At 39.7% G+C, this 11,799-nt stretch overlaps 1 protein-coding gene across 4 annotated transcripts; it reads left to right on the forward strand.

The window, feature by feature from the left end:
* Nucleotides 1-389: 389 nt before the first annotated feature.
* On the forward strand, nucleotides 390-11,148 carry LOC140301552 (RNA-binding protein, mRNA-processing factor 2a). 4 transcript variants are annotated; one of them, XM_072380060.1, is made up of 8 exons: nucleotides 390-872; nucleotides 2,816-2,893; nucleotides 4,305-4,343; nucleotides 4,555-4,617; nucleotides 5,608-5,758; nucleotides 6,752-6,915; nucleotides 8,557-8,643; nucleotides 10,101-11,148. In XM_072380060.1, the coding sequence occupies exons 1-7, from the start codon at nucleotides 615-617 to the stop codon at nucleotides 8,620-8,622; spliced, it is 819 nt and encodes a 272-aa protein (XP_072236161.1). In that variant the 5' UTR covers nucleotides 390-614; the 3' UTR covers nucleotides 8,623-8,643; nucleotides 10,101-11,148. The 4 variants fall into 4 exon arrangements, with proteins under 4 accessions (XP_072236161.1, XP_072236162.1, XP_072236163.1 ...); XM_072380061.1 differs by having other exon boundaries at nucleotides 8,557-8,629; XM_072380062.1 differs by having other exon boundaries at nucleotides 391-872; nucleotides 6,752-6,900.
* Nucleotides 11,149-11,799: the final 651 nt, after the last annotated feature.

Consider the following 11,799-nt stretch of genomic DNA (forward strand, 5'->3'; position numbering starts at 1 on the left):
TTATCTAAAATCCAGCATAAAATCAAACTTGTTGCTAAAAAAAATCACTGTAAGCCTGAATGAGTATATTTTCTTTCTGTCGTTTTGATGTGGTGCATGTTACAGGCCGAGGTACAAAAAACCCCAAAACATTTTAATTACAACAACAATGTTTAAAACGATCAGATTGTCATATAAAGTTGAGGGTTGTGTGGTCAGTCACCATTGGCTGTGCGGGTTCCATAGAAACGGTGATGTAGCGGCGGAGGGGCCGGGTCCTCCTGCAACAGCTGAGGCGGATCTGCTGCTTGATTACGGCTCACAGCAGACTCCAACATAATTGATGACCTAATTGAAAAGCGGGAGGAGGAGGAGGTGGATGAGAACGGGTGGGGGGGCACTCACGGACTGGAGGAGAGGGAGAGACGCGCTCCAATGAGAAAAAGTTTACTTGTTCTTCCTCCGCACAGTCCCACAGCTGAGGGCATTGATGTGAGCGCAGAGGCTTTCTGTTTTTTACGCGCACTTCTTTCCCCCCATCTCTCACCCTCACACACGGAGCACAAATCCACCTTCTCACCTTTAGTTTAGCGCGTGTCTGTATTTCTTTTCTTTGATTTTCCTCCCTTTTATGAATGATTCTCTCTCGTTGTAATACTTCGACTAAGAAACTATCCTCGGATACCTCGCCTACACGACCTCACCTCGGCACATCTTCTCTCCTCAAGTTCAAACGCCACCAGGACTTTCACTGCAGCTTCAGACGCACTTGGGGGAAATACCACTCGACGAGGAAAAACCTAATACTTTGCGCAGCAGCAGCCGAAGCGACCGTCAACATGAGTCTCAAAGCTGACGCAGAGCCGAATAACAACGTCTCTATCGAGGAAGAGGTGAGTTTGGCCAAAGTTGTAATTCCGTGCTGCGCAGGACTCTGACCCGGTCCTGTTCTTGTTCAAGAAACTGTGCTTCCGGCCGCACTTTCAGACACAAAAGTTTTTTAATGTCTGCTTTCATTCCTTTCTGCGGTCGTGAGCCAGGAGTGTTAACTTTAAGGTGAAACGTGGACATTCTGGCACCTCCTGTGGAGTCGCGCAAAGTCAACGTTTTTACGCAGGCAGGAGGCTATTGTAGGAATGTCCCCTAAAGGTTTACTTCAACGTTTTTTGTTTTTGTTTTTTGTATTCCTGAACCTTGCAGAAGTGTCTAGTTTTTAAGAAGCCTGTTGACCGGTTTATTAATTTTAGGATCAATTGCTGAATTAAAACGCCAACTTTTAAATCGCATTTGAATTAAGCAGCTTTAGGAGAAATTCGGCAGGTTTAGAAATAATATGAATAATAATCTGAAATAATAATCTGCAGATTGTTGCATCTCTCACCCTAAAGCTTAACCTAAAAATGTTAACATTTGTTACATGATTTGTTTTTCTTCTTTTTTTTTCTAAATTGTATATTAGAATGTTTGTTGTTTTTAATGAAACTAAACAAAGGCCTTAAATCCACCTGAATTGATGACAAAGCCTTTAGAGTAGCCACTCCTGTGTGGCCAGCTACATTTCCTCTGTAATGACTCCTTATGGAGAGGCACTGGGCCTTTTTGCTGGTCCTCTTTTGTTCCCATTGTCTTATGACAAAGCCTTCTCTGGCCACTTGACTTCTCTTTGCTTAATTTGCTTTAAATATTTCCCCCTCATTCCTCTAATTAAGAGGAAATTCCCCTTAGCATCTGTTAAAATGTCAGGATGTCAGTAATTTTATTTCAAATGGTTTCCAAAAAAATAACCTAGATGTGTATGTCAGACGAATTAATTTTTTTCTTAAATTCTACACGGCTCAGTCGACGAGAAAACAAACAATACATTTGAGCATCTCCACTTAGTTCGTATCCAGCTGGGTTGGCTCTCGGTTACTGTATATGTTGACTTGCAAAGGGTTGAATTGCTGCTGTGCAGCACCTGAAAAATGCCGGAGAGCCGACGGGGTTGGGGCCATGGGTCAGAGGAAGGAAATGGTGTCACGCTGAGCACTGTTGTCCAGTGCTGTTCCTCTAGCAGTTCCATTGTACTGAGGGCCTCCCCACCAGCTGGGAACTAATGGGCCTCGCACTACATCGTTTATTCCCTCTGCCACACTGGTCCCCAGATCCTTGATGATTCAGGAATTTCCCTGAAGATGACCGTCTCCTGTCTACAGTTTAGCACATACGATGTTAAAGAAATGGCAGCATTAAACAAATGTAACCTAATGTTTTTAATCGGGTTTCACAGGTAAATCTATGATCTCTCAATCGAGCAAATGTTGAATTGTTCTATTCTATTAAATTTGTCTGTTTCAAGCATTTGATTCCAATCTAGGAGTCTGGACCCAGATGAGGTCACTCGATGGGTATGAGGGTTTGCAAAAGATAACAGGAAAACCATTTGAGTTCTTTTTTTAAATCTGTTTATTAATTTTTTTTGGGGGGGGGTATGAAGGAATTGTTTAAAATTCCTGGCTAATTTGGAGGTCAGGGCTGATGAAGTCCTCAATAACACTTGCTGTTATGTTGACCAGCTTTACCTCTATTTTTTCCCAGCCTTTTTTCATTGATAATGTTTGGAATCAACGATGTTTGAAGGTCGACTCATACGTCCAGCAGATGCATATCATGCTGTTTTTTTTGGTTCTCTTTTTTTCTTTAAACTTTCAGAAACGTCTTCAATTTATTTTCCTTTTTTTAAATGTATTTTTTTTAAGTTGATACACTGAATGCATCATGTTGCATGTACACATCTGTGTTTGAGCACCAATGGGTACCAACACCGTGACTAAAGGCAGTTTTTCTTAATTTGCAGGTACGAACACTGTTCGTCAGTGGCCTGCCAGTTGATATCAAACCACGGGAACTTTACCTGCTCTTTAGACCTTTCAAGGCAAGTAACGGCATGTCTTTCTGAGGCCGTTTTGGAAATGTAGTGTGGTGGTACAGCTCAGTGAGTCTTTTTTTGGGTGTGTAAATGGAATAAAGTTGATTTGTCCCTCTTCTTGAAAATCAAGGGTAGCTGCTGTGCCAGGTGCTGGAAAAGAGGCATGGAAACTGCTTCTAAAAGGATTATCTGAGCATATATGTAGACCTTTTTAGAGTTTAAACTTTATTCAAGTACTAAAAGATGCTATCAACCAAATTTTCTGGTAATTCTTAGATTCTTATTTTTTATGATGCATATAACATCTAATGCTTTGCTTCCAGAAGGTCTCTGTATTCCTTTTTTGACAAAGTTTAAGCCCACTATTAATGGAAGTCCACACATTTGCGTATAAGGAAATGAGGCCACATCATTGTTCATCCATTGCTGTTTTCTTTCCTGGACTTAAGTTCCATAAACACCCCTCCCACCCTTGTCCTAACTAACCAAATTGGAAGTGGTATCCCTCGCACATGGATGGTCTTGTGGAATGTGTAAATGAGTAGCTCTTGCAATTGGCCAACCAATCCTCTCCATGACCCAGCTAACCCACCATGTAGGGAAATTTTATTTCCTCTCCTCACATTTGTACATTGTGAAACGGCTGATGTATTTAAAGTGAATTGTTAGTATCTTTTATGCTTATCTTTCTGGTTATAGAATAGACAAACACAGCCTAGTTTGCCAGATAACTTTAATCTGATCCACTGGATTTTTATTCATCCACATCTAAATAAAGACTTTTGTCCTTTATCAAATCTTGTAAAAAGAAATATTGCAATATTGACTCTATTCTTTCTAGTTTTCCTACTCTAAATTACTGAAGCTAAATCTGGTTTGAATTGTAGCCAAGGATTTATTATAGGCAGTGAAAGTTGTTTAATTTTCCATGACTGTAAATCAGGATCAAGAGAGATCCCCTCTTTCAGTTGCCTGGTCGGGCAAAATCCCCCCCCATTTCTCAAGAGTTGATTCATGCTTTAACCATCCTTAGTGCCCTTTTAAACTTTATTTAAACCTAGTGACTTTATCTGAAAGTCATGCTTAATCTATACTTGAACTAGCAAAGCTCTTTCACACCTGATAACGTGCGTTTGCCCCATTAAACTAAACATGATCTTATTATTTAGCTTTGTGAATAGATTTGACCGTCTCATCTGTAGTTGGAGAAGGTTGCATTTGTTGGAAACATGCATGCTGCGTATTTCAGTAACGAATGTTAAGCACAACACTGTCGGACGGGTCTAAGATGGCCTGCAACTGAGCTCAAAGTGAAGGTGCATGCAAGCAGATTTCTCTTTTATATAGTGAGGCGTTCATGCCTGACTTCCTGCATGTGACTCCAGGGTGGATAATTGGCTATCTTTCTTCCCTGCAGGGTTATGAAGGGTCACTGATTAAGTTAACATCAAAACAGGTGAGGTGACTTCCATCAGTGCTTTAAAGCTATATTAAGTCTCCAGGCAATGTTGGTTATTTTTGTTGCTGAATTGTCTTATTTTTTTAACTACTTTTTTATTTATTAATTTTTCTATAGCCCGGGATTTAACAACTGCAGTTTTATTTTTTGTGATAAGTTGAAGCCTCATCTGTTTTTCACTATGCATTTCTTCCCTTTTGTTTTCCAGCCTGTCGGGTTTGTAACCTTTGATAGTCGCTCTGGAGCTGAAGCTGCAAAAAATGCACTAAATGTAAGCATTAACTTAATTTTATGAATTTAATTCTTCTGCCACCACTTTACATCCCCCATTTCCCTGCCCCCCCCCTTTTTTTTTTATTAATAAATAAATCATTTAATTGTTAGATTTGTTCTAACCTTTGTTTAAACCCACAAAAAATGATTGGGTCTTTATTTAAAAAAAGTCTTTCCCATTATAATTCTCAAAGCCAACCCATTTTGTCTCTTACAATTCAATGGCAGGGCCATTTTTGGAAAGAGGCCAGAATCCCATAGCCTTACGGTAGTTTACTTTGACCTTGATACACATCCTTCTTAGTCTGATATAGCTTTCTTCATTTTGCATATCACTGCTTTACTGTAATACTTGTTCTATAGCCACATTTGTAGTGTTATTTGGACACATCTTCAGTAGTATAACCTCTTATTTTTGTCACCCAGTAGCCCACGTTGGCAGTATCTAACACTTCTCTCTCATAGCCTAGCCTTCCTTATGAGCATCACCTTAGACACACCAGCAGTCACACACAGAAACACACACATACACCAAAATACTACTCACCTGCATGTGGGCACAACGCTTAGGGCACAAGAACACAAGCAGGGTTAAACCACCTAAAAGAAATGACACTAAGCCTCGCCATCGGCCCTTTTCCTAGTCTCCCTCTCCTCCTGGCTCATGCAAAGGCTGAACTTGTTCTCCAGAAAGTCGCCTGTGCTCTTGATTTTTGTCATGAGGAAAAAGAGATGCAAGCATGTTGAAATATTTCAGAAGTGTATCCTTCAGTCTGCCATGTCTAGTTAAGTGATGGCTGTCAGGTGGGGATGGTGTGTTGTACCATCCCACTGGTGTTAAGCCCAAGGAAAACCTGAAGGATGCATCCTGAGTATTAAGGCACTGCTTTAGGAAAGGGGGCTATGTGAGACTACTAAGCTACAGCCCCTCAAACTCAGCTCACCTCCCTTACAATACTATGTCCCCCCCCTCCATCTCTCCCCCCAGGGTATCCGTTTTGACCCCGAAAGTCCCCAGACCCTGCGCTTAGAGTTTGCTAAAGCCAACACGAAGATGGCAAAGAGTAAGCTGATGGCCACACCGAACCCCACAAATATCCACCCTGCTCTAGGAGCACACTTCATTGCACGGGACCCATGTAAGTTGTACGGCTGCACCACTCTAGGCTCTCATCCACTCTCACCTTGGCAATGCCAGTGCTCAGTGGCCCTTGTTGCCCTTTCTGTTTCTGAAATCTTAAGATATTGTGGTATTTAAGACAAACCGACAAGGATTTGAAACTGTTTCTAACAAATTAAGAACTAACTCACCTCCACATGCATGTGTCATCTTGATTCTTTAGGCAGCCACTTTGCTTCTATCCAGCTGGGAAATTCCACTTTTGCAAGATTTAGTCAGTGGTGGGGTCTCTGCTTTCTTTGCCTGAACATCTGTTTGATTTATTGGGTTTAAATAGTTGTTGTTTGATGGCAATGGTGAGCTTCATTCAGACCAGATTTTTGCCTGGTTAATTTACTAGCATGGTGTGGCAGAAAGCCTTAAGATGGAACCACTGTAGCTGGCTTAGAAAGTGCAGTTGAAGAAACTAGAAATGATGCCATATTTCATATTTTTTTTTCTCTTACTTACAGTTTGTGGACTTTGAAGATGCTGTTTAGATGTTCCATGCTGCTTCTAATTTTATAGCAAAAGAACAATGAAGTTTTTCAGGTTGAAAGGTCAATTCCACCAGCTTTCAAATGGACTGCATACAGGAGGTCCTCACATTTTAGCCTTGACAGTACAGTCAGTTGACATCCATGAAATGCGATGAGGGTCAATTACAGTAATGGTTGACTGTCTTGGCTCATCTCGCACAGATTAATTCAAAGCCAAATCTGGTCTGACTGTGCCTTTTTGTTTTTAGTTGCAGTACAATCTATAATTCCAATGAAACTCGCACATCTGTAGTCAATCTGGTTTTTTAAAAATGAAAGGACATCAAACCTTTTTGCTGTATATTTTTTTAGTACACACTTTAGAAAAAATAATTATCCTCTGCATTGATAGTTTACATGATGCAAGCCTGTGTAGTATGGACAAAGAAGGAACGGTCAGCTTTTCGTTTATCCCCAACCCTGTACTTCTACAGATGATCTGACAGGGGCAGCACTGATTCCAGCATCACCAGATGCCTGGACTCCTTATCCTCTGTATACCACAGAACTGACCCCAGGCCTCCCTCACGCAGCCTTCACCTACCCGGCGGCCGCTGCCGCTGCTGCAGCCCTCCACGCCCAGGTGAGGGACCAACCGGTGTGTGTTACTTTTTTTTTTTCTTTAATGTATCCTGACACTACAGGCAGCCTTTATAGACACAAAGATGAACCTACACTTTGGTATGAGTAACAAATTTACTGAGTTTGTCCATCACAGCTAAGAATAGTTTAAGACTGTGTGACCCTGAAACTTAACCAATTAACATGCAGCACTGCAGTGTTAACTAGAGGTTCTGATTCTTAAACCAACCCCAGTGGTCCTCTGAGGTATTACAGTAACAGTTTAAAGATGTTACTAAACCCAGGTATCAAGTCCATGAGTTGTTGTTCGCTGCTCAGCTTGTGCCCAGTCTTAATTTAAACCAGATAGCAGAGTGGAAGTTAAAACCATGAGTTATGCTGTAGTAATCTGTCATTTAGAAATGGAAAATGCCTTGACTCGCTCTCTGCCATCAGCAGGGAGATTTGTTTGTGGATATAGATTGGAGTAAAAATGCCATGCACTTAAATTCTTCTGTGGTTTTTGTCCGGCTGTTCAGGCACAGAGAGGTAGGCAATGTTTTCACTAATGGAGCTTGCTGTTGTGCAGGAGGGTAAAACCAGTATGTACTTGGTGTTTGATTGGCTGTGATTTGATCTGAAACATGAACTACAGTTATTTATTTATTTTTTAAATCAAAACTTAAACTTGAGCCTTAAGATACAAGATTTCAATTTGCTGTAGATTGTGGTGGAACTCTTCTGAGATGTTACGCACCTTTCCACTTTTATATCCAGTTTGCTAAATGTCATTATGGCTGATAATTTCATCATTTAAAAAATATGTGGGAGAAATGGTTGCTCATGGTTTGCATTATGAGCTAACTGCAGCTTAAATACTGCAGCAATAGTGCAGCTAAATGCAAGGCAGTGGGCAGGACTTTTAGTAACAATGGAAAATATTTCTCTTGTTGGGTCATTTAAAGTTCATTGTCGGCTAACTTCCTCCTGCAATGTAAGAGTGCAGGGGAGTGCTGTACTACAAAGTGGGCAGTTACTCCATTGGCCATTTTGCCCGACACAAGAGGCTAAGGAATGTAAAGTATTTGCTTGGCGAAATTGTCAGACCTGATGGCCTTTTCTCGAGGTGCCAACTTGCTGTCCACCTTCCTGTTGGAACATAAGCTGAGTGGGTAGCCACATAAGGAGGGGGGGGGGGGGGGGGGGGGGGGGGGGGGGTTTAATTGCATACTGATGAAAGCTCCCTAACTGCTCATCCACTGTCTCTCAGCCTTCTGTGACACAGCAAATATAAGGGCTCCAAATATCTCAAACAACTGATAACAGCATGGATATATGAAACAGTTTAACTGTGCAGTTGCAGCTTGTCAGTGAGTCCCAGGTATGGAAAGGTACAAGGAAACCAGCCATGACTCTGTGGAAATGTTTAACGCGCAGAGGTTCAACTCTCCATGTTTCCATGACTGTTAATTACTTTCAGACAATTGTCCTCAATGAGCAGCTACGTGACCCACATTCCCATGGCTTCAGTAACCAGAACTTAAAAGGATAGTCCTCCTAAACCTGCCTGTAAAAGCATATGTCTGAGTATTATTGGCTGAAATCTGCAGAACTAAGAATTTAAGTTCTAAAGCCTGGTTTTGGTCTGGTGAATATGACTATGTTTGTGTTTCTTTAGATGCGCTGGTACCCTACTCCCTCTGAGACTTCCCAGCCAGGATGGAAGTCACGGCAGTTTTGTTAGATATTTAGTGAGTAATCTCTGGTCAAACAATATTTTTTGTTTTTTAGATCTACTAAATCACTTTTGTCAATCTTCTACTAACCTGACGTCATGCGACTTGAAAGCAGCAGTAGTGACAAATGTTTGACAATGTTTACTGAAAACTGACAAATATGTGAGTGGAAATGCCCAAGCTAGGACAGGGCTATTCTATTTGGTCTATGGGAATAATCTGTCACTTACTGTAAATATTTTAAAAGGCTATGAATATATATATTTACTATAAGATTTACTAAAACAACTGAACATTTATTTATTTTTTAAACTAATTTGTCAGCTGACCATTTTCTTCATAATGAATTCCCATTTGTTGCACAAAGTAGAGTATTTATATTTACAGCAGCAGGGGGGGCATTCAATTCAATTTTATTTATATAGCGCCAGATTACAACAATTGTCATCCCAAGGCACTTAAGTAATATAGTCCAATTCAAGCCAATTGGAATTCAATTCATTGTAATCCTAATCCAATTAATTCATTCATATAGAGCCATGCTATAGACATGTTGATTCATACCAATAGTTTTATCATTTTTGGTCAGCAGTGGAGGGATGTGACATACAAAATTATCCAACTTTAGAGTGTGGTCAGTTCAGTTGTGGGTTTTTGGAATTTTCTTGGGGTTTACTGAATAAAGGGAAAGAAGCAGAAAAACACCAGACTCCTCTTTCAAGGCAGTGATGTGCTTTCTACTGTGCCTTATACCTCCAATTTTGGACTAACAATTAAATAATTCTACAATACTTCACCAGGCCACGTGAACAAGGTCACTGTAAAGCCATTTATCACATTTCTGGATATTATCAGGAGTTTTCACATTTCTTTCAACTTGTCAATTTCTTGTTTTACACTCTTTTTTTTTTTTTATTTTTTTTTATTTATTTTTTTTTAGAGGGATGTTTTAAAATGCAGGTTATATTAATGTCTATGCAGAAAGTGATAATCATGGATAATTCAGCAGCCTCCTTCACAATCAACTACACAAAGTTGCTCCCTTTATTTTTAGTGTACATTATGAATATTCCTCATTCTGTGCATTCTAGTACTTTCTTTTTTTTCCTTTGTTTTCAGTTTGGAGAACACGTCTATAAATTACAAAAACAATCAGCTTATTCTCCAGATTTTTTCCATAATTTATGCGAAACGGCTTAGTTTAACAGACCTGTACTGCTGTAAATATTCTTATGCTTCAAATGTGTTATTCAGCAGCAGTAAATAGTTCCCCAACAAATGCACTGTTAACCTCTTTGAGTAATGTTTGTTTAAAAACCAAATGTCCAGCAGTTTTAGGAAATTAATCTCTTGGCTTGGACTCTCATACTGTATGTTAACATGAATAGAATGACACCTGCCTTATCCTTAAATTCATACTGGAGTTTAAGATGAATTATTTACTGGTATGTTTAAATTAATTCTTGTTTTTCCGCATTCTCTTCAGGTCTCTGGAAACCACACCTTTATCCAGCTGAAGTGAGGTTTGCCAAGCTCTTCATTAATTTAATCAGGTTTATTTAATGGACAAATGTGCTTTATTATAAACAAACAGTATTTATATCTCCTCCCGATTGTCTCTGGGGGGAGTCGGAGTTGAAACCATCTTGCTGTCGACAATCGCGGTACCATGAGCACTTAAACAAAAAACAATGCAAAACTTATTCAAATTCCATGGATCATAACTGCTGAGGAAAATTGACGCATCAAAGTTACTGTTGTTAAGCTAGTCCTTCCACGGGTTACCGCTGCTCCTGGGGGGGGTTTAGAAGAGTTAAGTCATTGCATGTTAAAGTCTTTTTGGCATGAATTTAGAACGCAGATTTCTGTGTATCCTAATTTTCTTAGTGTTTGTGTTGCCTCTTGGCCTAGACAGCGAAATGTTTTGTTTTTTTTCCTGTAGAACCTTGGTCTTACCTCTGTGAAAGCTAGGCTGTTGTGTAAATGGCTTATCTTGCATGGACCTTGTGAATGCATCCCTACGTTCAGACAATCCCAGGCCTCATGATCATATCAGTGTCTGTCATTATTTGAGCAAAGGAAAGTACAAATTTTTGTACTTTTTTGCGTAATGTATATTTATGCATTTTTGTGCAACTAAATAATGAACCTCTATAAGTTGGATGTTTAGTCGTCTCTTGTGTTTTTGGTGTTAATTTTTGATCCTATAATCCTGTTGAAGTAGTTTTAAAGAAAAAGTGCAATTTGTTTAAAGGGGAAGTGGGTATCTGTCAAAAAAGTGGAAGTATTCTGAACGTGGCTTGTGCCATTCTGCTAAAATGAGATTGCTGTAAAACAATCTTTCAGAATGTGAAACTGGACTACAAACGTCAAGGGTTGCTTTGTTGGGGGGCCATTTTGAAATGGGAGGCAGGATTAGACTGATGGAGGAATTTAGTTTGTGGTTTAGAACATGTTTGTCTTTGTATCTGCTGTGCATAAGATGTTAAAAAAATAATCCCATCTTATGAATAAAAGAAGTGAATGCATCCTTCTGTTGGGCATCTGTCATTTATTGCTCCAGCAAATCGGCAGCCAGTCAAATTTGAATGCTCAGTTTGTCTTTTAACTCAAAGAATTAAAGTCTGAACATCAGATGTTGGCATCAATAATTCATACCAACTTTTCATTTGTAATGCACCACTGCATTAGTGTCTGTTTGCATCATGTGCAGCTGACCTCCACACTCTGCCCTCTTGAGCTGGTAAGAGGCTCTGCTCAACCAACCATGACTTATCCTCCAGGGGCTCGTAAGAGACTGTTCTCAATGTAACCAGCTGCTTAACTGAAGTGGTGACAATACTGGTGGTCGACTGCAAACAATAATTAGATTATGGTATAAACTGGATTGTGTTGTATCAGTTGCTGCAGTATTCATGATGGTAGTTTTCCCTCTTCCCCCTTCTTCATAATTGGCCTCTGACTTTAGAGGTAATCTGCAATAAAGATGAAGCATAAAAATCATGTTAGTTTGAGATCTGTAATTTCTTCTTTGACCACAGAGGACAAAGATTTGGGGAGGAAAAGACACTGGTAATATTTGCATGACAAACTCCTGTTTGTCCTGTTTCTCAAAATGAAGGATTTGCTATTCTAAAGTGTTTTTGTTAAAAATATTTTGTTGGATAAATCAAAATAAAAAATGA

The sequence above is a fragment of the Leuresthes tenuis genome, unplaced genomic scaffold, assembly GCF_036924035.1.
Source record: "Leuresthes tenuis unplaced genomic scaffold, fLeuTen1.0.hap1 SCAF_2, whole genome shotgun sequence".
NCBI classification, from domain to species: Eukaryota; Metazoa; Chordata; class Actinopteri; order Atheriniformes; family Atherinopsidae; genus Leuresthes; species Leuresthes tenuis.